General features: G+C 42.1%; 1 protein-coding gene across 1 annotated transcript in view; it reads left to right on the forward strand.

The window, feature by feature from the left end:
* The window catches only part of HS6ST3 (heparan sulfate 6-O-sulfotransferase 3), a 301,124-nt gene extending 284,590 nt beyond the window's left edge, over positions 1–16,534 (forward strand). The window contains exon 2 of the mRNA XM_065829762.2: positions 10,144–16,534. Within this exon, the coding sequence (XP_065685834.1) occupies positions 10,144–10,849 (706 nt within the window). The 3' untranslated portion in view covers positions 10,850–16,534. The remainder of the gene's footprint in view (positions 1–10,143) is intronic.
* The last annotated feature ends 7,305 nt before the right edge of the window (positions 16,535–23,839 follow it).

A 23,839-nucleotide genomic window follows, 5' to 3' on the forward strand; every position in this document is an offset into this window, starting at 1 on the left:
AAAACAAGCTCAAACTGCAGGTCCCTCATGCTGCACTGTCTCCAGGTTTGCTCTTCTCTTGTCCCTCACCTGTCATCACCTTTCTTTTCTCTGGCCAGCTCTTGTTTTCTGCTGCCGCCTGATGCTGTGGGTCATCCCCTTAGCTTGTCTCACCTGCATTCACAACATCCCTCAAAGAAAGGCAGGTCCAGGTTCCTCCCCAAGCTGGGGCTGGAGGCAGCTCCAGGAGAAGGCAGGTAGTACAGTAGTGCAAATACATCCTTATTTCATGCTCCCTTCTGTGCAGTGTCATAGAAACAGCGGAAGTAGGAGAAACAACATTTTTGAGTAAAAGGTGTCACATGTGCTCCACATTTTCACAGTTCTTTTGAGATCCAACAATGATCCATGCACAATAGGAATGAGATAGAATGGGGGCGATGTGAGCAATGGATTCCTCCTTTGCCAGCCCTGAACACATAGGATTTATTATCCTCCATGACACAAAGATATGCATGATCTTGCATAAAGTATCTTTAAAGAATCTTACAAGACACTATGTATATCTCTTGCTTCTGAATAGTATTTCCTCCTGTGTGTGCTCACACACCATTTCTTACAAGGTACAAGGTTTTTATTCTGTGTGTGCTCGATAGAACAACCATATTCTTATTATGTGATTTATTATTGCATTTTATATTTATATTTCTTTCAGCGAGGCTCTTGCTACTTCACTCTTTTCAGCAATTTAAAGAACACTAAGAACAACTGAGCCTGATGTAATTTAGGCAAAGAACAAAAATCTCTGGTGGGAACTTTGTTAGATTTGTGTCTCATCAAGAAATGGTTTACAATTTGGATCAAGGTTATTTGATGGAAAGTGGCAAATTTGTTTTTCCATCAAATCGCCTAATCTGTACGTTTCCATTCCAGACCACTTTGCTCTCAAATAAAATGTAATTTCCCCATCTTAACTATTCTCTGTGTTCTTATGCATGACAAAGCTAGGGCTGCCATTCTCGGCCTTTGGGCTGAGACACGTAAATGCCCAACATCTGTCTCTGATAGGAGAAGGGGAATTCAGTAAAGTATTTGATAAAACAGCATCTGCAATGCTATTATACAAGGCAGAAAACATGAGGCTGGGCATAAGAACTTTCTTGTAGACAATAAGCTGATAACAAAACAGGATGTGGTGAAAGAGGAACTTTCTGGTGAAAAGGAAGTTATTAATTAATTTCCTCAGGGTTGGTCTTAGCCCTGATCGTATTTCAGGTTTTCATTAATGATGTTGGCACAAAAAGCTGAAGTATGTTAATGGAATTTGCTTAATGACCTTCAGGATTTGAGTAGAAGAAGTGGAATGAAGTTTGGTAGCACAAAGTATGAGATCATGCATTTGAGACCAGTAGAAATGGATTTCCTCTATCAGCTGAGTGCTTCTCAGCTGAAGTGGGCTGAGCAGAAAGATCTCTATATATTAACCAGTGACACAGTGAGTATGAGTTGCCAGAGTTACACAGCCACACAAAAATTGAATGCAATGTGAGGATGTATCAGAGCTTACATTGCCAGTGGAGATAAGGAATTATTTATTGTACAGGACACCTGTGAGGCTTCATGTGAAATTTGCCCAATTCCAACCATGTATAGTGAAGTGTGAAGTCATGCAAGGTCAAATGCTAGGAAAGACTGCTTGGATGTTAAAAAAAACAGAACCTATTTCAGGAACTTCCAGCATGTCTTTTATGAGCCTCCTATCATAAGCAAGCATGGAAGGCTGAGATATTGGAAAACTCAGTGAGCATCTCTGGGCGAAGTGATCTAAGCGTGACCAAAAAGGTTTGGGGGAGGGCAGTGTGGTCACTTCTGGCTTGTCTTGTCAGAAAACACAATAACAACTAGTTCAACTTTGTAAAATGAAAACAAATGTATTTGCTCTCTGATCTCCAACTTAAATGCCATTTCTTTTTCTCTGATGCTACATTTATAAATCCTCTTGATGTATTTGCAGTGTTGACCCAAGAACAGCTAAACGTGAGTCGACCAGTCATAGAAGGGTTGGGGTTGGAAGGGACCTCTGGAGACCATCTAGTCCAACTCACCTGCTAAAGCAGGTTCACCCAGAGCAGATCACACAGGAATGTGTCCAGGTGGGGTTTGAATGTCTCCAGAGAAGGAGACTCCACAACCTCTCTGGGCAGCCTGCTCTAGTGCTCTGGCACCCTCACAGTAAAGAAGTTTCTCCTCATGTTTAGATGGAATCTCCTGTGCTTCAGTCTGTGCCTGTTGCCCCTCATCCTATCATTGGTCATCACTGAAAGGAGTCTGGTCCCATCCTATTGACACCCACCCTAGACCAAGAACAGGTATGTTCTGGGAAGGAGGCTAGTGCTTCTAACCACAAGAAGCAACCTTCGCAAGCTCTTTCCAACAGGAGCAGTGGCATGAAAAGGATATTTCAATAGGGACTGGGGTGTTTTAAGAAGGGGATAATAGATTGCTGTTATCTGTGCTGGCAGGGAAATGCACTCTCCTGGCTCTGGGAGCCTCCTTTTTCTAAATAAATCATCAAACCATGTTTTCTGGGTAACTGAGCTCCTACTAGCATGTATTTTCTTCTCTGGCGATGAGGCTGAGTTTATCTACATTTTCAGTATAGATTTAGATGCCTAACTTTATGCTCTGTATTTGAAAATTTATGCCTAAACCCTAAAGGCAACACACAGGAAAAACATATATTAGTTCAGAAAGTTCACACATATTCATATGCTATTAATGTGCATTTTCTAAAATACTGGGATTAAAACCATGAGTAGATACATAATTTCATTAGTCTAGGAGCTGTTCAAAGTCCACACTTCATACCTGTGAACAGAATTAATTTCTTCAGGGACATGTAGTTGCTGGGCTGTCCTCTCCAATTTCTGGAGACTCTGTATTGAACAAAGCATCGTTGAAATAAATATTCATGAAGTTGCTTAATAGTTCAGAGTATGCTGACTGAGAGTGTTATAGCCCTAGTTAAAATAATATACACCCCCCCCCCCCCCACAATCTGATAAAAAACAAAGCATGTTCGCTGTACTGTGCCTCAATTAGCCAGGAAAGAACAAGGGAGAACAGATAGGATCTAGTTGGTCAGTCGGTTCTGTTTTGCTTTGTCATCAGACGGGACTGTACATTTGGTGACGGAGAACTGCGCACTGTCACACAGAACTGCAGAAGCCTGGGGTGAGAAGGGACCTCGGGAGGTCTCTAGTCCAACCCCCTGCTCAGAGCAGGGTCACCACTGAGTGCAGATGAGGTTGCTTGGACTTCTGTCCAGTTGGGTCTTCAAAACCCCCAAGGATGGAGGGCACACAGCTTCTTTGGGCAAAGCCTTCCCAATGCTTAGTTATTCCCATAGTGAAAATTATTTTGCATATATCCTCTCTTTTTTCAATTTATGACTGTTGTCTCTCATTATCCCACCATGCACATCAGTGAGGAGCCTGCCTTCACCTTCTCACTGACCTCTTAGGTACTGGAAGGCTGTTCTTTGGTCTTTACCTAATGTCTTATACATGTCTTTGAAATACTTCATGAAAATCAGCATCCTCACAAATTTATATTCTCCTATGTCAACAAAAAAAGTCTCAGCACTCCCAGTTGCCTTTTGCAGCAGTAGGTCCTGAGATGCATTGTCACTAATTATTTTGAAGGGTGTATCACAATGAGATATGTAGAATATATGATTATTATTTTAATGGTTAATCATTACTTTTAAAAAGTGCAAAATCACAGGCCCTAACTCCAAAAGCCTACAGTGTTTTCGAAGAAATTTGTCAGTTTGCATAGTCCCAAGCCAGTTGGTGTTATTCCTAAAGTATTTCAGAAAAAAAATATAGAGTCTCCACAAATATGTTGTTTACCATTGTGTCCAGTGCAGCTGTAGTGCTGCGTCATCTTTTTTCTGTGTAATATAAACCTAAAACAGTGGTAAGCTGTAGCTTACCTAGTATCTCACTCTTCTCATAGCCTCACATAGCTCTATACCATTATTGAATTTGTCTTAGCTTCACTTCAAGGAAAATTAGACTTTAGGTGGAAGAATTCCTAATGTTGTACATGAAACGTTTGTGTTGCCACAGGTACACTCTTTCTTCTACCCTTCTAGATTACCCTAAATCACTGTTGTTAAAAGTTGTTTGAGGTCATAAAGTGAGCTCTAAAGATGCCCTTTCTCATCTGTCATTCTTCAATCGTGTGTGGGACACTAATCTTCTGGTCAACAGCCATGCAAAAAAATAAAATAATGCTGTCAAGCTTTCCTGAGGCTTTTCTGATAGCATGGATACAGAATTTAATTTGATATTTCAGAGGATGTTTACATTTTTAAAAGTCTTGCAATTTCTAAACAGAAAAATTGTGACATTATAATAAATCCTAAAGCAACTGATTAATGTAAAAGAAACTGAAGTTGGTGACAGGGAGTATTCCTGCTAATGTGCAATGAAATGTGAGGTTTCCCATTTCCTTAGCGCTTGCCAGGGCCCAAACACCACATTTCTTTTGACTGTAACACACTGTGTCATCGCAAGTAACTTCCTGAGCAACCACCTTCACTTTCCAGAATCAGAAACATAATCATAAACATAACTGTCTACCTTCCATGGTAACACATCTAAATGCAGTGGTCTACATACCAGCTACGTGTCTAAGCAACCTCTGAAGCCATCAAGCAGCAGTGTGTGTCTGGTCTGGAGAGTGATCATGGACGAGTTTGGGTTGGCAGGGACCTTCAAAGGTCATCTAGTCCAACCCCCTGCAATGAGCAGGGACATCTGCAACTAGATCAGGTTGCTCAGAGCCCTGTCCAGCCTGACCTGGAATGTCTCCAGGGATGAGGCATCTCCCACCTCTCTGGGCAACCTGGGCCAGTGTTTCACAACCCTCAGTGTAAAAAATCTATTCCTCATGTCTAGTCTGAATCTTCCCTCCTTTAGTTTAAAACCATTACCTCTTGTCTTATCATAATGGGCCCTGCTAAAAAGTCTGTCCCCATCTTTCTTATAGGCCTCTTTTAAGTACTGAAATTATCCATAGTGTTATTTCACCTGTTTACATTCTCTTCACTGTTACCGGAGCTGACGATACTTTGCCTGAAGAGAGGTTGCTGATCGCTGGTTAACTCTGTTATCACCTCTGAGAATGTGGGCTGCTGCATAAAACTGGGAAGCGTAAGGCTTTTGTTCACACAATGCAGATCCTTCTTAATGCCTCATCCTGCCACGACCTCTGTCGTTATCAGAAGCGCACTGCCAGGTTGGTTGTGCGGGGTGTTTCAAACCTTTCCTTGGGAGCACGCTCACTTCCACGATTAAAGCTACTAACTTCTTGTCTTAACCTGGGTCATAAACTTGACCAGGGCTTTTATTTTCCCTGCTACCAGGAAGAACCAGAATGTGGATGGTTTTATGATGCACCTGGGTTTTTCGGTCGTTTTGGTTCTTCTTTCTTCTGTCTGTTAGTGTCTTCCAAAATATTCTCCAGTGACTTTTTTCTCTGCCTCAAGTATTCCTCCCTCTCTGCATCAGCTGCTGTGAGTGCACTGTTCTTGTTTTATGAAGCTCATCACTTTCTGCACATAATGTCCTGCCTCATGATTTGAAAAAAGAGGGAATATTGTGTTTTTTCGCTTCTCTGAGCCCTCAAGAATGCTGTGTGAGCTCTCCCTGTGCCGGCTGCTCCTTACGAGAGCAGGAGTGACAGAGAATATGCCATTTATCCTTCTTCCCCAGGAGGCTCTACAGGATGTTTTTGTTCTCGATTTACGGTGATCCTTCAAGTGTTCAGTAAATCTCCCTCAGCTGGGACGTCTGTTCCATGGTGATAGAAGAGGCGAAATGCCCTGGTTTGGGATCACCTCCCCTAATAGCGGAGTCTGCTCCTCTGAAATTAATTCCTAAACTAGAGCAATACTATTGAAGGATTAATGTAAGATTAGAGTGTTTATATTAAAATACCTTAAAACGTGAAAGAAATACATGTCCTTAGGTTGTAACTAGAAGCTCGTTTTAGCTGTTCTATCAATTAAAGGTTTTCTTTGCCTAATGCTAATTAACAGACTCGATTTCATGGGAGTGGGACTAGAGCTTTCTGAATTCCCAAGTGCTCCTTAATTCTGCTGTAAACAGTGGTGTGCAGCCCACGCTTCACACTGCCGCTTGTTCGGCCCCTTGCATGGGGAAGTTGTATGACGTTTCCTTTCAGAAGGAGTTAATGTCATGAGTAGTGGGCTGGTGTTTGAAATGTGATCTAAAGTGTTTGTACATGTCTACGTGTTTATATAGACAGCCACACGGTACATTGGCAAATACACACTATGCATTTACTGTGATTTTTCTTTCATTGACAACTGCAGCATATGGCCAGATTCCCATGTAAATTTTTACACACGCATATGCACACACACACTGGTATGTACAGAGAGTGATAGGTAAGGTTTGTATGGGTTTTAATTCATTTGTAATGCTTTGTGTAAAACATCTTCTCACTGACACGCCAGCGTATACTGCTTGGCTAGCCTTTAAGCACCGAAGCTGTCTGTGACAGCAGTTTGACTAATCGGTGATGCAAGTCCATTGAAATGAAGACAGTAAGTCTGTGCTGAGTTTGCTTTGTCAAACAGGGTAATATAAGTTATTACTTTATTCTTTGATGAGTATTTCCCACAATGGGTATCTGCGGAGTTTAACACAACCTCATAAGCAGGAGCACGGGTGACACAAGGAGGTCATTTACACCAACAAGAACAAGTGCACATCTGTGTTCAGAGTGGCTCAGGTGTGTTCAGTATAGAGCTGACTTGGTGCTGTTTTACTGAACAGTGAGGAAAGGGGAAACTGAAGGCCATCCCCGGCTTCATATTTTTATGAACTGCTTCTTGTCTTTATTATGAGCTGACTCCTTGATCACTGTGGATTAGGCACTGACAGCTCTGAAACGCTGCTATATTTAATCCGTAAATGTCAACATTTGAGAACAATTTCCTGAAATAATTTTTATAATTTTCCAACTGAAATGTGCAGGCCCTATATGTTTTTACTTATATCATTATTCTAGAGACACGGCATCCTTCTCCCTGAAAGAAAAATTTGTGCCGTGATAGCTGCGCAGCATCCCCCAGTCTGTGTAGTGTTGTAACAGTGTCATCTGGACAGTGCCCAGGACCAGGTGGAAGAAATCTTAAGATCTTCCAACCTCAGATTGGTTAAAAGGGTGACAGAGAGTCATGAAGAGAAGGCTAAACAGGAGGTTGTAAACTGTGAATATGTCAGGGATGGCTGCACCCTTGGTTATTAGTGTCTTGGAAACTAAATGTGTATCAGGCTGCTGTTAAAGGTTAACTACCAGATGAAGAAGCCATTCAACTGGTAACACAAGAGGGCAACACTCTGAAAGGTGCACAAACCAGAAGCAAATAAATCAGGACAGTGAAAACAGAGGCAGAAGTTTGGTAGTCATAAGGAGGAGCAGCAACAGACGGCCGAAAGTTTCTTGCATAAGGGGAGCTGCGGATGTTATACAAAGACACACTGTTCTCATTTCCCTGCATTTGCTTCGTATTCCTGTTTATTGCACATGGAACGCATTTACATATCCAGGAATGAAATGGAAATGATTGATGCAAAGGAGGTATTTTTGTTAATTGTTGTTGCTCTGAGTCATGCCTGACTGGGACTGCTGGAGATGGGTGAAGAAAGACAGAACTATTATTAGAGGTACAAATAATTGTCAAGAACAACTTTTAAACCCATCTGTTACCACATATCACCATCCAAAATTATCGAAAGAGGGGAGGGGCAGCAATACGAGGACTAAGCCAATGCCACATCTCTGTCGATGTAGATGCTGACAACTACCTCTCAATCTTTGTCCAGTTTTTAAAATTTCTGCTTCCTTGGAGCTTCAATCATTTTCTGTCACAACTCTATCAGTGCCTGCTGGATGTTGCAACAATGGTGTCTTATGCTTAGAGCCGATGGGTGTTTGAGAGTTGGGCTACTTTGTCTGCGCGAAACCAGGGAAATGTGTCCACTTTTTGTCCTGTTAGCTGGAAAACAATTCCTAATGTGCTCTCATACATGCATGGTAGAGCCAAGATGAGGTGAGCATCCAAATTGAGAAGGGAAAGCTGTACCTGAAGTGCTTAAAGACAGAGGTTTTCACAATGGAACTACACTGCGGAGCACAAGAGGATTTCTGGTCCTTCCTACTGCGCAGGAGTAGTGAAGAGGGATTTTAGAAATTCCTGTCCATGGATGGTTGTGTGATCCTTGGATTCACTGTTGATGTGGGCTGTGTAAGTAACTGAAGTGGGTCAAACCAGCTGAAGTGCAGTTTGGTCATGCGTGAGCAGCAGCCAGAAAACTCAAGCTCCAAAGGATTTTGGAAATACCATCCTTCAGAGTATTGCCTGATGCTGACAAAAATCATGGCTTCCAATGCAAGCGATAATGTAAATACATCCATGGAACTCCCTAGTTTATATCCTTCCACCTGTAACCCTTCTGCTTTGAGGTAATTCTTTATGGAGCTGTTTCCATCAGATAATGTATCAAGAAATAACCCTCCAGCAGAACAAAGTCTGTAGTTTGGTCTCATGGCCTTATTCCAGAAAATATGCTATATATCCTGTAGGCAGAGAACTCAGAATGAATAAGTACAAAGCATTCAGCCCTGTTTACTTGTGCTTTGTTTGCACGGAGGAAAATGTCTGCCTTTCTAGGAATACGTGGGGAAATATCTGTTTATATGACAAACCTGAGGTTTGTGGAGAAGCTATGGGGAATCTTTAGTGGCAGAAAATGGGTGATATCTGAAAAAGAAGGGTGATCGTCTTGGAGATTGTTAGCAGTTTTGAGACTTTTCATTTAACTGGAGTTAGCTCCTGTATGAGATGGCCCTCACAAAGTGTTGGTTTGTTTACAGGGTTAACTTGTCTGCAGCAAATTTGCCTCATGCTTAATTGCTTCATCCTTCTCTAGACTCAAGATAGAGGACTGAGATCAGGCTTTTCTTAGGAAATTTTAGGGCTCATGATTTATTAATGTATTATTTGCAGTCACATGAGTCATGCAAACTCACGAGCCTATTTTTGTACCAGACTGTGTGTTAATTTTAGTCATTAATCTTCTGCTGGTTATTCTGGCTGACAGAAATCATAAGTATTTTGGTTTTGCTTTGTTTTTGTGATATCATCCTGTTACTCAGGTGAGTTGTTACTGAATAAAACATTTCTCAGTAAAAAACTCAATCTGTGAAAGCCTGCGTGAAGCATACTCAATTGCAGTCCATTTCAGATTGCCATAAATAGATGTACAAACTGAATTCAATAGCTAAAAGATGCACTGACAATGTGAGTTCTGCAGTTATTTGCTCTATTTCAAATCAATATTTCTTGGTGCCTCTTTTATATTCGTGTCAGGTGAGGCTGGATAATGATAATTTTTATATCAACAAATTCTTTTGTACTACACGATTATAACTTATTTCAATCAAGCACTTGTCTAAAATTAAGTCATATGAATGGATTTTGGGCCTCTCATTGTCTTCAACCCATTTAATAATATGGTTCTTCTTAAGTGGGCGGCTCATGCCGGTCTTCCATATGGTGTTATTTTTAGCACTTGCAGCATCCACATGAAATTGCTCATGCGTCTCTTATATTCTGACTAAGCGTTGTATGGATTATTGTCTTGTACATGCATGTTTCAGTCCAGAAGAGAAGTGACAAGATTATATAAATCTCTTTTCCCACTGTTTCTGATATTACTGAGAGTTAGTATTTCAAAGTAGAGGGGAGTACATTTCAGTTAATTGGCTTCTACATAAAGTAACTACCACTGAGCAGTTGATAAGTCAAAGTAATTCCATTTCTCTGATAGCTGCTCATTTCCTTTCATCTGCCTCTCTTTCTCCAAATTTACCTTGATTTTATTCACAGTATTTATGAAGCTTTTAAGCTGTTTGCTGTATCAGAAGTAGTCACTTAAAGTGCCTGCATTACACTGGAAAAAGTGAAGGGGGTGGTGATGGTGGCTGGTGATCATTTTATTGGAGAATAAAAAAAAGTGCAATCCACTGAATCATAAAACTATGTTTAATGATATGTTTCAGGAACTTCTATTACATCACCATGCTGAGGGATCCGGTGTCACGGTACTTGAGTGAATGGAAGCATGTCCAGAGGGGTGCAACATGGAAAACTTCTCTTCACATGTGCGATGGAAGAAGCCCAACACCAGATGAGCTGCCTACCTGTTACGAAGGAGACGACTGGTCGGGAGTCAGTTTACAGGAATTCATGGATTGTAGCTACAACCTGGCCAACAACCGCCAGGTGCGCATGCTGGCAGACCTCAGCCTGGTGGGGTGCTACAACTTGACTTTTATGAATGAGAGTGAAAGAAATATGATTCTTCTCCAAAGCGCCAAGAACAATCTGAAAAACATGGCTTTCTTTGGGCTCACAGAATTTCAGAGGAAAACGCAGTACCTCTTTGAGAGGACATTCAACCTGAAATTCATTTCCCCGTTCACCCAGTTCAACGTTACGCGGGCCTCCAACGTGGACATTGGTGAGGATGTGCGGCAGCGGATAGAGGAGCTGAATTTCTTGGACGTGCAGCTTTATGAATACGCCAAGGACCTGTTCCTGCAGCGCTTCCAATATTCCAAGCAAGAGGAGCACCAGAAGAACCGGCTAAAGAGGCGAGAGGAGCGGCGGCTGCTGCGGGAGCAGAGAGGTCACCAGTGGCCAAGGGAAGAGGCAGCAGAAGCAGCTGTTACTGAAGATTATAATAGTCAGGTAGCAAGGTGGTGACATTCCTCCGTCTTGACTAACCCATGAGAGGATCAGAGAGCTTGTGCAACTTGGCTACTTGGGAGTTGGCCAAGGAAGGCCTACCACTTTGGTAAATCAGACTGCATCTGGCAAACACCCCTCCTTGTCTCAGTTTTTCTTGGTTTCTGCCAGTGAGGAGAATGTATTTTTTTCTCAATAGGCACTGATTAGTGTTATTAAATGGTAGTAGAATAGACTTGTGTCCAAAAAGACTTCCTTCAAAGCCCTAAGCTATGAGAATGGCTTGAAGAAAGAGCTATATCCTTTGCATTAAGAGACGTACCCTATACAATCTGAGTTACTAAAACTTGTGCAGACATGGATGAAAAATTGAAAAAAAAAAATCTGGTTTGGTTCTTCTGTGACATGAGATCTGGTTCATTTCATACTGTCCTTTGCAACTGTAGTGTGCAGCTTTCTAGTGAAAGAAATGGAGAAAAACGTATTGCCCTTCAAACGTCTACATGCTGTGTTTCGATTAAGGGCAGAATTTGCTAAGGCGATTAAAAAAGACCAAGGAAATGTGGGACTGGGGCATCTCTCATTCTATTAGCCAGCGATCAGAGATGATGTATAAGTGAAGTGATGGAGGAATTGGCTTATTTCTCCACAGATGTTGTGGGTACCAAACCCAGCCAGGTAGCAGCTGACTTTCTGAGTGCGTGTGGCAAAGGGAAAGCCTTGAGAAGTGAGATCCAGGTGGCAGCTGGGCACATGTCGCAGAGATTATCTGACTAGAGGCAATGAAATCAGCCTTCACATTCATGAAAGGTGAAGAGGGGCCAAGCAAATTACAGGGGAGAGGAAAGAGAGAGCAGAAAAAGTATAAATATTGGTATGACATTTTCCAGATTTACTGGGAAAGCCTGGGAGATACATTGTCTGTGAAGGTAGGCAGGTTTATGATATTGTCTGTTAAAATTCATTGAAGCCAAGTGAATACAATTTAAATTGGTTTTCTCTCTAACTACGGTAGCAGCTAGGAAAAAAATCAGCTCTTGGTTTTATAGGATACATAATGTATAAGTGGAAAGTCTTGATATTTATTACTCTGTATGAAGATTCTTTGTGAATTTATTGTTTTCATTATGAGAGATCTGTATTTGTTTTTCTTTCTTGTCTAGAAAAATATTCAATGCTTTTTTCCTCCACGTGTTACTTTCTTGTGGCTAAACTGCATCTATTTATTCCAAGACTTTATGTTGTTCCATTCATAATAGTGAAATTTTTAAAAGAGGGTACTGTGCACCATAGATCTTTTGAGAGAGTTTTTTTCCGTCTTCTTCTAGCATAAATGTAAAGCATTAGGAGGAAATTTCTCTTAAGTGCCTCAACATGGCTGCTAAATCGAGATGCTGAAAGTATATTATTGCATGCATGAATGGCTTTTACCTTACAGATTTGCTAATTAGAGATACTGGAGTACCTGATGTGGATGCACATTTCTCATTTATTTTAAAAATTCAAGGGTTTTATCTGATCAGTAAAAAAAATAATGTCTTACAGAAAAAAAAGAAACTGAGTTTGAAAATTTGTCCCTTCATTTCTAGGTTTTATTTTTCATGCATGCTGTATCTTCTTTTCTTCTGACTATACTATTGCTTCTTATCTATGCACAATATAAAAAATGTGATCTAATGATCTTGTTGGGAGTTAATGCATACAATAGTACATTAAGCATGGAATATCATAACTGCTATTAAGAAGTGAAGAGGACTACCAGAATGATGCCTCGTTATTGATGGAGTTTGTGAGCAATATGCTGCTTTACACCTGATTGTCAGTGTGCTACATTTGGGGTGAGTAGCTGTGTTTTTTGGTCTCTAATACCTGTTCCACTGATCGATCATGTGCATCTCCTCCCACCTTCACATTCAGAAGGGAGAACGTGGGACTGCAGATCGTTATTCTCCTTGCAAAGCATGGGACATCTGCCTTGGAGAAGAGCAGGAAGCTCTCTGAACTTCCCGGCTGGTACTGCTTGGATCCCCATCACCTGGAAGAGATGCTCAGACACCTCAGTCATGGATGGACACCTACCTTCAGAAATTTAAATTGAAACGTTTACAGTCTAGGACTGAAGCTCACTCGGTGTGTCCTGGCTGCAGAATGGCGAGGCCATGAAGAGCTAAGCCTGACTGGTATTATTGCACCTTTATTGAGTGGTATTATGGCACCTTTAGTGCAGTGCAGGTAATTCACCATGAGCTGCTGTCTTTACCTGCTGGCACTGGGGCTTCAAGCTGGGCTGGCCCTGTGGAGGGAAGGAGATTTCTGGCTGGTGACGCAGGGATGATGGGGAGCTGCTGCATCTCCCCATGCCTGGGCCTGTTGCTGCATCTTGCTGCAGGACCCAAAACAAGAGAGGGGAAAGGTGCCTTTGGCACCTGATACACCACATCCAGGGTTTGCAGGTGTGGTCCTTGTTCCTATGAGTGCAGGGGGCTGTGGGTGCTGGAGGGACCCCAAAGGGCCCCTTTCAGAGGCAGCAGTGGGGTGGACAGTGGTGCAGGGTGTGCAGAGGCAAGGCAGGTGAGCAGGGCATGGGGGCTTGACAGGAGGCAGGACTGTTAGCACAGATTTTAAACCTGACTACTATCTGGTCACTGGGGCCCAGGCAGCCACCAATCACCACTTCACTCACAAGACTCTCTGTTAGTGATCAGCAAATCTGGGAAGGCACCTTTCCTGGTGGATTCACTTAGTACCTGTACCAAGAAGTTATCATCCAGATGGTTTAGGAATCTTCTGGACCTGTTGGTGCCATCTGTCTGGTATTCCCAGTTGACATCTGGCAAGTTGAAGTCCCCCATAAGGACAAGGGTAGATGACTTGGAGGCTTCACTTAGTTCCTTAAAGTATAACCTATCAGTGTCATCATCCTGGCTGGGTGGCTTGTAGTAGACATCCACGACAACATCCTCTTTGTTTGTCTGATCCTTAATCCTTACCCAGAGGCTCTCAACTTTGCCATCCCCAACTGCCAGCTGCATGCAGCCCAGCTCTGCCACTACGTACAGTGCCACCCCCCATTCCCGCCTCTCCTACCCTGCCCATCCCTTCTGAAGAGCCTGTAACCATCCATCATGGCACACCAGTCACAGGATTCATCCCACCAGGCCGCGTGGGAGAGAAGTCAGCCATGTGGGAGGAAAGATGCGAGGACCAAAGGAGGGAGATAAGCAAGGAAGTAGAATCATTCCCAGCCCGTCTTTGGTTGTAAAACATCCCTTCTTTTTCCTCCCAAGCACAAAATCAGGGGTTCCCTTCCCTGCATCCCTCCCTCATTCCCCAGCAGGCCACCTCTCCCTGCCACTCACAGAAATGGAGGCCTCGTTTTTCATTTAGAAAATGTAGTGTTATCTTTTCAGAGGAGAGAGCTCAGAAATCATTCCCTGCAGCCTCACCAGCTACTGTAAGTATCATTTTCAGCTGTCTAACCACACCAGCCATTCTCCAGACTATTCCTTCTGCCTGACACAAAACAAAGCCTAATGAGGAAAATGGAAGCAGTCTTTGGGCAATTTACATTAGCTTTAATAGTTTGCAGTACCTTAATGGGTGCCTAACCTTTTCCATCAGTCATTTCCCAGGAGACAAGATTAGGGTCCTGAAGAGCTGGTAATGTGCTGTAGCATCCATGTTAATGGGATTTGCCTTAACACTTGGGATTTAGTTAAAATTGAAGTTGGTTTGTTGTTTTGTTGGGTTTGTTTGTTTGTTTCCTGGAGCCTGTGCAGCAGATAGCCTTGGTTGTGCAGGAGCAGATGACCGGGGTGGGGCGGGCAGCCAGCAGCTGAGATCTTGCCCAGAACACCCGAATTGAAGGACACAGCACCCCCTTCCCCAGCTCCAACAAACTCGCTGTGCCAACAATGCTGTTTTTCTTCACAGAATTTCCTGGCACATGAAAGATAAAGCAGTTTGGAAATACCTTCCAGCTGACTTCTAAGACACAGGCTTGCAGCGTTTTTCTTCTTGGGCCCTGAGCCTGAAATAATGTGACGCAAAAGCAAAAAAAGGCCCTGGCTCATATCTCTGTTATTCCCAGTTTTCGTTGCTCTGACAGCACGGACTTCACTGTAATTACACTGGCTTGTATAGGATCGGAGTGCAGTTGTGTTAGTTTCAAAACCTTTGTGAGTAACAACGCTATAGGATTTCTGTCGATCTTCCTAGCATTATTTTGTTGCTTAAACAAGGCAATTTGGCTTCTGCTACTGTGGAGCTGAAACAAATCTCATTCTTTTGTAATGGAGATGTACTTGCTAATCTCTCCCATCACATCCTCATCACTGGTTGCCTTTTCCAGTTATAATTCACTGTAGGCTTGGAGCAGACAGAGAAATGTGCTGTGTTGTTAAAACTTGTTGCTGGCAATTTGATATCTTGTCCAAGAACTCAGCCTGTTGCCTATGGGCCATACTTGATTAAGGAATTAAAGTTTGTCCTTTCTTCCCCACTCATCAGTGCCAAAGCCACAAAGCTTTATCACCATAGTGATAGAAAAATAACCACAGTTTCTGATATTGTGCGTTCTTCATGGTTGTTGTGTTTATCAATGAGGCTGCAACAGCCTTGCCAGGGCTTCAACCCAGTATGTGGTAGTTATTTGCAGTTAACTAAAAACAGAAGCACAGAGCAAAAAAGTGATGGAATTCAGACTCAGAGCCAAACTTCCTAATTGCAGCACATTCGTTCAACCAAACCAAATGGCAGGTCACATCACCTTTGCATCTGGAGACCTTTCAGATTGCAGAAAGTTTCTCAAGCTGGCCATCTCATTAACACATGCTTCCTTCTGCACCAGGGGCTTCTTGTTTCCCACCAACAATCTCATATCAGTGGTGAGCACTAATGTTATAAAACTTGTTATCTCGCTGACACTTTATTTTTCCTCTGTTGCTCTTACCCTGATAGATGTGGAATTATTCTTTTTTGGTCTGGGATGAGGAATATTGTGTTTCTGGGCTGGTGCAGACTACTCTGTATGAGATGAACAGTCACAATAAAGCCGTTTTGCTGGAGCAGATTGCTGTATCCTCTCTACATGTGGCAAAAGCATACTCGGCAAAGGTAGCCAGTTTGCACTGAAACACTTCTTTCTGTTTGGTTCTTGTAATACTGTCTTTGTTGATATTTTGTGGAGGGAAATGGGTTCCGTAGCCAACGATGTCCTTGGCATTCTTCTTGGTTCTATCACTAGCTCTGTGATTTCAAATAAATGTTGGAAGTGAAAAAGAAAAAAATCAAGAGTTCCCATCAGTTGCCCTATTTAAGATGAAAGGGTAAAATAATAGGCTGTAAATTACTTTATTCTTTAGGAGTTTTCCTTCTGTTTCTGTGGAATAATGTGTGTGAACTCTGCTACTAAGAGATTGTATTGTGAGTAACCATATCTACCTTTATTCCTATTTACAAGATAGTTTGTAGACCTAGGGATTTTCATTGATGTAAAGCACAATTTAATGAATTATTTAATGTGTTTAACAATTGTGACGTCAAAAGCAATTGTTTTCATATATTTATTTGTTGGTGATTTTCTGTAAAATGATGCTCATTAAGAAATCTGTTAAAAATGAAGAAGTTTTGTTGAATATTATTGGGTCCATGAATTACTTATGAGCAACAAATAAACATTGTTTGCATTTTTGAAACACTAAAGGTTCCATCTTATCTACAGAGCCATAAAAATGACTAAAAATGCTTTTGTCAGGTTGGTTTCAAGCGTTACTAAAGATCCACCGTGACCATATTTATGGGGTTTTTTTAACAAAATGTACACGGAGGAAAAGCATGTTGATATAACTTACTATTTAATTATTTTTCGGCCCCAAACCAAATATTTTTATTCCAATTGATTTTGTTGGGCTTTTTCTCAGATTGAATTAAGACAGGAGACTTGAGACTTGAACAGTCAGCAGCACTAATTGAAGTGACCCCAGTGTCAGAATTTCCATACTTCTATTGAATTAAGACTTAAGTATGCAAGTAGTGGTAGTGAATTCACAGAATTACGGAATGGTTGGGGTTGGAAGGGACCTCTGGAGGTCATCTAGTCCAACCCACCTGCTAAAGCAGGTTCACCCAGAGCAGATCACACAGGAATGTGTCCAGGTGGGTTTTGAATGTGTCCAGAGAAGGAGACTCCACAACCTCTCTGGGCAGCCTGTTCCCCTGCTCTGGCACCCTCACTGAGATGTAGTTTCTCCTCATGTTTAGATGGAACCTCCTGTGCTTCAGTTTGAATTCACTGGACTTCGTTTCTACTCCAGTGGCACAGAGGACCAGTCCAAACTGTCAGGATGATCTCCTGAGCTGCTGTGGGGCAGGATGAGAAGCTGCAGTCTGTTGCCACACCGTTGGCCTCGTCTGCATGTCCTTACATCTTCTGAGGGCTTGTAGACCTTGGGAAGAGCTGATTGCTTTTTCAGCCATACTATTTTGTGTAAGTGCATGAATACAGGGAGCTAGGACAGGCATGGGAGCACAGAGGAGCATGGACAGACTTGAGTATGCAGGAAGCACTGACCTCTCTTGTACAGAGTATCTGAGGTCCTCTGTTAGGTCTGCTCCTTCCGAGAGTAGTGCACAACCCTGTTCTATCAGACCAAAATTTCGTATTTCTCAGTTTTCCCGCAACAAGACTTACCGACACACCACATCCCTGGAGGTGAGTCTGGTTAAAAGAGAAGGCTATACTGTGGCAAACTAGGATGGAGTGACCATGACTCACCTTTTTGATCAGAGGCTACTGACCTCTAAGTGCTGTGGAAAGTTGTATTAATGATAAATATATATATATATACATATACATATATATATATAGTCTGCATGATAAATTACTCTTGGGACACAACAAAGACAGCATTTGGTGAAGGCTGCAGAAGAAAGGAAGCTCTCAAAGGTTCTGCTTACTTTTGTTTTCTTGATTGTTCTTCACAGTGCCTTAGACCCCAAACAGCTACTGTTTAAAAAACGCCATTGTAAGGAGGGGCTATTTGAGCCTACAGAACTCAGTTCTCTCTAGAATTTATTTTCATATCAGTCTCCCTTTTTTTTATTTCTCTAGCTCCATTCACTTCAACACTGAATTTGTCTGTACTGCTGGTCTGCTCTTGAAGTCTTTGTGTTTATGTATGTAGATGCATCTGGATTATTAACATATCGGAGAACCTTACAACCAGGTTAATAATCATGAAGAGCTAGGTACAATTATATGTATACCTTGCAAGAGTACTGTGTTGGATAACCTTTTATAGCCCTCTTTGGTGCTATAAATGAAATCCCCACTGCAAGTTTTATTTTCATACCACCTGTACCTGTGTTAGGATATAACATTGTGGGGGAGCAAAAGGGTTGGAGGACTTTGTAATCTCCAGATTTCTGCATACCGTCGTGGTAGTATCTCATTGCTTCCTCGGTTGCTGCTGTGAAACAAACTTAGTCCCTGGAAGACAGATGTCAGCCTCTGGAAACTCATGCTATAGTTTGAAACCAAATACCTAGAAGCTGATGGCTGAGTGGACATGAAGGTTGGATCCTGCCAGTGAAGGCCAGATAGCATGGGAAGTTCATCCTACTGGGAGGCAATTCAGACTGTGAAACAGAATCATCCAATGCTATTTATGATGCCCTGAAGTTGCCCACCTGACCTCCAGCTCCTGGTCCAGAAGGAGGCAGCTCTCAGAATAGATGCTTTGTCGTATCCATAAGCCCTGTGCAGATGTCTCAGATACCTGTAGATCTCCAAACAACACTCTCGGAGAGACTTAGGAACCCAAATAGCTCCCACAGGGTTTGTACCATTTAGGGGCATCACTTGAGACAATCTCCGAGCTGAGAGTCCATCATCATCACTGCTTGTGAGCACAAAATTAGGTGTACTGCAGGGCAGTGTGAGTGATGGAGAAGCAAAACAAAAGTTGTTACATTTCTGGGTCCAGCACTCTGGTGAAAACAATTATGAACCAGTGACAGCAAGACGGTAAATGAAATGAATGTCTGTATTTCAGATAAATATTGCTATATAGCAAAAGGAGAAATGGATTTTGCCATCAGAAGACAGATAACATTTTTTTTCCCCACATACATACATGGTTACATTTTAAGAAACATCAGAGAATTGTACTGTAATGTCCAGGTTATAGCACAGTTAAAAGCAAGAGTGAGACTCAACATTGTTGGACTGTATTACATACTGTTGGAGAAAGACTTTGATTTTTAAGATTTCATTCACATTCATTTCCATTTGAGCTACAGAGGCTGTACAAGGTGTGACACCTTTCAGCATTTGCTAAGAAATTTATGAGTATGCCCCTAAAATTCCAAACATGAACAAGTGAGATTAGATGATATGGAGGTAAATCAATGACTTATAAATTCTACTGTCCTGTAAAAGCACAAGGTGCTAAAAACATTTAACGGTGAGAATAAATAAGGGCTGCCATCCACAGACGAGAGGGCTACTGCAGGCGTTTGTCCACTCACCGCTTCTCTGTGAAACATTGAGTGAGATTCCCCTCACATAAGTAAAGTTCAGTTGCAACCAACCTCCTCATGCAGACCTTGTGGACCTCCTTACAGGCAGTGGAGGCAAATGCACTTGCAGGGCATGAGCATCTGGCCTGCTTCAGACATTTACAATGGTGTAAGAAGAATCTCATCCTAGAAATGTCTCCTTGCTTGCTCTGTTTGTAAACAGGGGGGAAAATTCTCAAATGTACTTTAGAGGAGGTAAAACCTCAGACGTGAAAGAGGACATGGGGGCAGCACTTCACTTTTGGAAAGACTACACCTGAAATGGAAGTGAAGCTTCCAAGTGCATAGGTCAAGAGACATCTGAAGATGCAACAAAGACCAGAGGGGGAGAATTAAGAACCAAGAGAGCTAATCTGGGGACCCTCTGTGCAGAGATGATGATTGAAACCACTGTAATGAGTGAGGTAGCAAAACAATAGTGAGGAGGCATGCAAGCGTCAGAAAGACAAAGAGACACCCACTGCAAAAGGCAAGTGTGGGTGTGAAGATCCCCTGAAAAATATCTGCTTAGCTATGCAAATTTCAAGGAAAATAATTGGCAGTTGATTTTGGTGGATTTCAGTCTTACTCAAAAATCTTTATATTAAGTATTTAATGTATTCTCAGGCCCAGCATCTTGAGGCAGGGTCTGAGGGATGAAATGAAACCACTTGTGCTCTGCCAAAAGCAGGTAAAGTCACCCAGCAGTCCTTCTGGGATTTCACTTCCATGGTGTGACATGCAAGTGAGGAACAAGCAGCCCTCTATTGCTGCACAGATACACACAGACCCAGTGATGTGTCTCTTTGTTCCCGACCAGTTTAGAGTTCAGTTTGCTGCTTCAGCTGTGAGATTGGGAATCTGGGGCTGGTAATGCCTTATGATAAGCAGTGATGACAGTGTCACAGCTACAGAACTGAAAATGTTTCTGACTAACAGAAAGCAGGAATATGCATGCTAATAAATGGCTGGATGTTAAATAGGAAAAACATAACAAACTTAGGTGAAATCTATTAGCAACAAACCTAAATAAAACTTTATCATTACTATAATTAACATTGCAGCCTGACTGGCCTATAGATGCCTGGTGTTCTGGTCAGGTCAGGGTTTCAACAGAGATACCACATCAGCAGTGAGCTACAAAGATGATTAGGGGGCTGGAGCATCTTCTGTATGAGGAAAGACTGAGAGAGCTGTGTCTGTTCAGCCTGGAGAAGAGAAGGCTGACAGGGGATCTTACCAATGCTTATAAATATCTCAAGGGTGGGTGTCAAGAGGATGGGACCAGATTCTTTTCAGTGGTGCCCAACAACAGGATGGGGGGCAATGGGCACAGACTGGAGCACAGGAGGTTCCATCTAAAGATGAGGAGAAACTTCTTCACAGTGAGGGTGCCAGAGCACTGGAACAGGCTGCCCAGAGAGGGTGTGGAGTCTCCTTCTCTGGAGACATTCAAAATCCACCTGGACACATTCCTGTGTGACCTGCTCTGGGTGAACCTGCTTTAGCAGGTGGGTTGGACTGGATGATCTCCAGAGGTCCCTTCCAAACCCAACCACTCAGTGATTCTTTGATTCTATGAAAATGAACAATGTCAAGGAAGCATGAACAATGGAAGACTGTAGTGCTGCACAGCTCCAGGTATGGTCCAGGGGAGCAGTGATGTTTCTCCTCATGAGTGACTGAAGGTTAGTATGAATGTGTGGATGTGTGTGTCTTGCGTGACCAGCTGTGCACATGCATAATGTGTCTGTCAGAATGCTGCTGCCACCCACTTGCATACAGTTTGGATTGATTCCTACACATTAAACCCATATGCTTTGGATTACCAGTCAGAGGGAGCCCATACGTCTAGCTTTGTTCTGGCAGATGTTTTTATGTCAGGACTAGATATGGAGAAATGGTCTTTCATCCAGCACAAACTGCTGAGAACAGGAGTTTTTCTCACATTCAGGAGTATCACCAAAAGCTCAGCAATCACTTGCTAGCTTGAGTATGTCATCCACGAGATGTAGCCTCATGAGATTTTTGATCTTTCTACTCCTTTAAAATGCTTGTTGGTGGTAGCAAATGGGTTTCCAGAACTTTTCTAAAACAATACTCATCTCAGAGATGAAGGTAGTATACACAATACTAAATAAAACCCTTCCCCAATCCCCCATCATTCTTGAGCATGTTGTAGGGTTTGCATCAATATCTGCTTGGGAGCTAATGCTTCTTAAAACGAATCCCTTCCTCCACATCCAGATTCTTTTATGAACCATGGAGCAAGTCCCTATCTCCAGCTAGCTTCTTTGGACCTTCCTTGCTCTCTCCCTCGCTTTCTGAGTCACTTTGACTTCTGATGTGCTCACACAAGCACTTAGTTCCTCTGGCTATCCACAGACTGGGAGATCTCAGTTTCTCAGCTCCGTGCTGGGGAGGCACAGGGATACCCTTGCCCCCTCCAACCATCCTGCTTTCCATGCAGAGAAAACAAGAACAGATGGGTTAAATGGGAGCTACAGCCACTCCAGTTGTAGTAAGTCGTGTGGTGACCAAGACTTCAGGATGTGACCTCAGCACTGGCTGTATAATTTGCACAAATATAGATTTACTCAGCCGTATGTTTGTGATAATTAAATGGCAACTAAAAGAGTTGCAGTTTATGAAAGGTTTAAATAAAAAAACATAGGATGTTTTATCTTCTATTTGGATCAGTTGGGCAGCCAGCTCAGCAGATTAGGGGATGAATTTAAACTTTTTCTTCTGGGTCTAAGCCAGGCTTGTCTTTGACAGATTTTCCTTTAAAGAAGCATCTTTCTTTATTTATAAACTCCAAGCAGAATTTTTCAGTCAACAGTGTTTATGCCACATATAAACCTATTTAAATAAATCACAAATTGGAATAAATATCTGAAGGAATGAATATGCAGGAAATATGTTTTTCTGGTACTCCTGGGCAAAATACGCAATCTTTTTGAGTCATAATGGTCCCAGGCTTGGGAAATGTAGGCACTAGAAGAGAGTGAGTCATCTCCTGGAACACTTACCTAACCCAGGAAATACTAATCTGCCTTTTTATTTTTGTGCAGTACAAAGGGAGGTAAACTGAAGAAATCTAAAGCAGATGAATAGTATTTGTAGACTCTAATTTATCTGCTTTGATGTCATTCCCACTGGATGAACCCCATGTATTTCAAGCTTACCTCTTTAATGTAACTGAGAAATCTGGTTCATCTCCCTCTGCCAACAGCATCCTATGAACAACACTATAAAAGTTTACATTAAATACAGCTTTTGAAAGAGCTGAACTAGGGACAGCTAGACCTGCATCCTCTCTCTGATAGCAGCTCAAGTGGCTTGTAGGAGCAGGAAAGCATATACATATGTACATATGATCAATTGTCTCCTAGCTGCCAGCCATTTTCAAGTCAAGGACTTCTTGACCAAATTTAGCATCCCTGAATTCAACAGGGCTTGTCGTGGACCTTTTTATCCTTTAGTTTACCCAGTTGCTTATATGTGTCTACAGGAGGTGAAAGACTGGAACACTGTTTAGTAAGTGTCCATGGCTTCAATTATCCTGGCTGAGCTTGCCTGCAGCATTTCTCATTCTGCTACATCTTTCTTTGGAGATGGGAGGACTGAGGCGGCCCACGGTACTCAATACACAAGCACACCAGGGATTTGTATGGTGAATATGAGTGGTATTTTCCATGCTATTTACTATTCCTTTCATAATATTTGGCAGAATTCAGTTTTGGATTTTTCTGACCAGTTCTGAGCACGTATCCAACATTTCCATTAAATTCTCTATTATTAATATAATGGCAAGATCTCATTTCCAAGTAGCAACAGTCAACTCAGAACTCAGCACAGCGTACAAAAAGTTTAGATTGGCTTCCCCCCCCGCCCCACCATGTGCCTCACTTCAAATTTATCTAAGTTGAATTTCAACTGTCATTTTATTGCTGTCACTCCATGTCATCAGGGTCTTCTGCAATTCACACTCAGCCCTCGTCTTTAGTATCCTGAATAATTTAGCAGCTATTCTCCAGCACAGATTCATGTCCCCCAGAGCTCGTTCTGCAACCTGCCTAGGCCGTGGGGGAGCTGAACTTGAGGCGAGCTGACATAATATCCCAGTAGCAGATATAAAGGCTTCATTTGCCTTCCCAACCATTTTGATGAAAGTACTGAGATGTATGCTGCCATTCTGCTGCTCTCCACATGAAGCTGAAAAATCAGTTTTTATTAGTGTTGAAATTGCTTTTCACACAGGTGGCCATAAACAGAGAGATATTGCTTTTTGGTTCATTCTTTTAGCAGAAAGTCATACTGAAAGGGTGTTTAATCCCCTTTCTCATCTGTATTCTCAGATTCTTTAAAAACTTTTGAAATTTTATCACTGCCTCCCTCTTTCACACACAAATTTTGACAAATAGAAATTTCTGTCTTTCCAGCGTG

The sequence above is a fragment of the Patagioenas fasciata genome, chromosome 1, assembly GCF_037038585.1.
Source record: "Patagioenas fasciata isolate bPatFas1 chromosome 1, bPatFas1.hap1, whole genome shotgun sequence".
NCBI classification, from domain to species: domain Eukaryota; kingdom Metazoa; phylum Chordata; class Aves; order Columbiformes; family Columbidae; genus Patagioenas; species Patagioenas fasciata.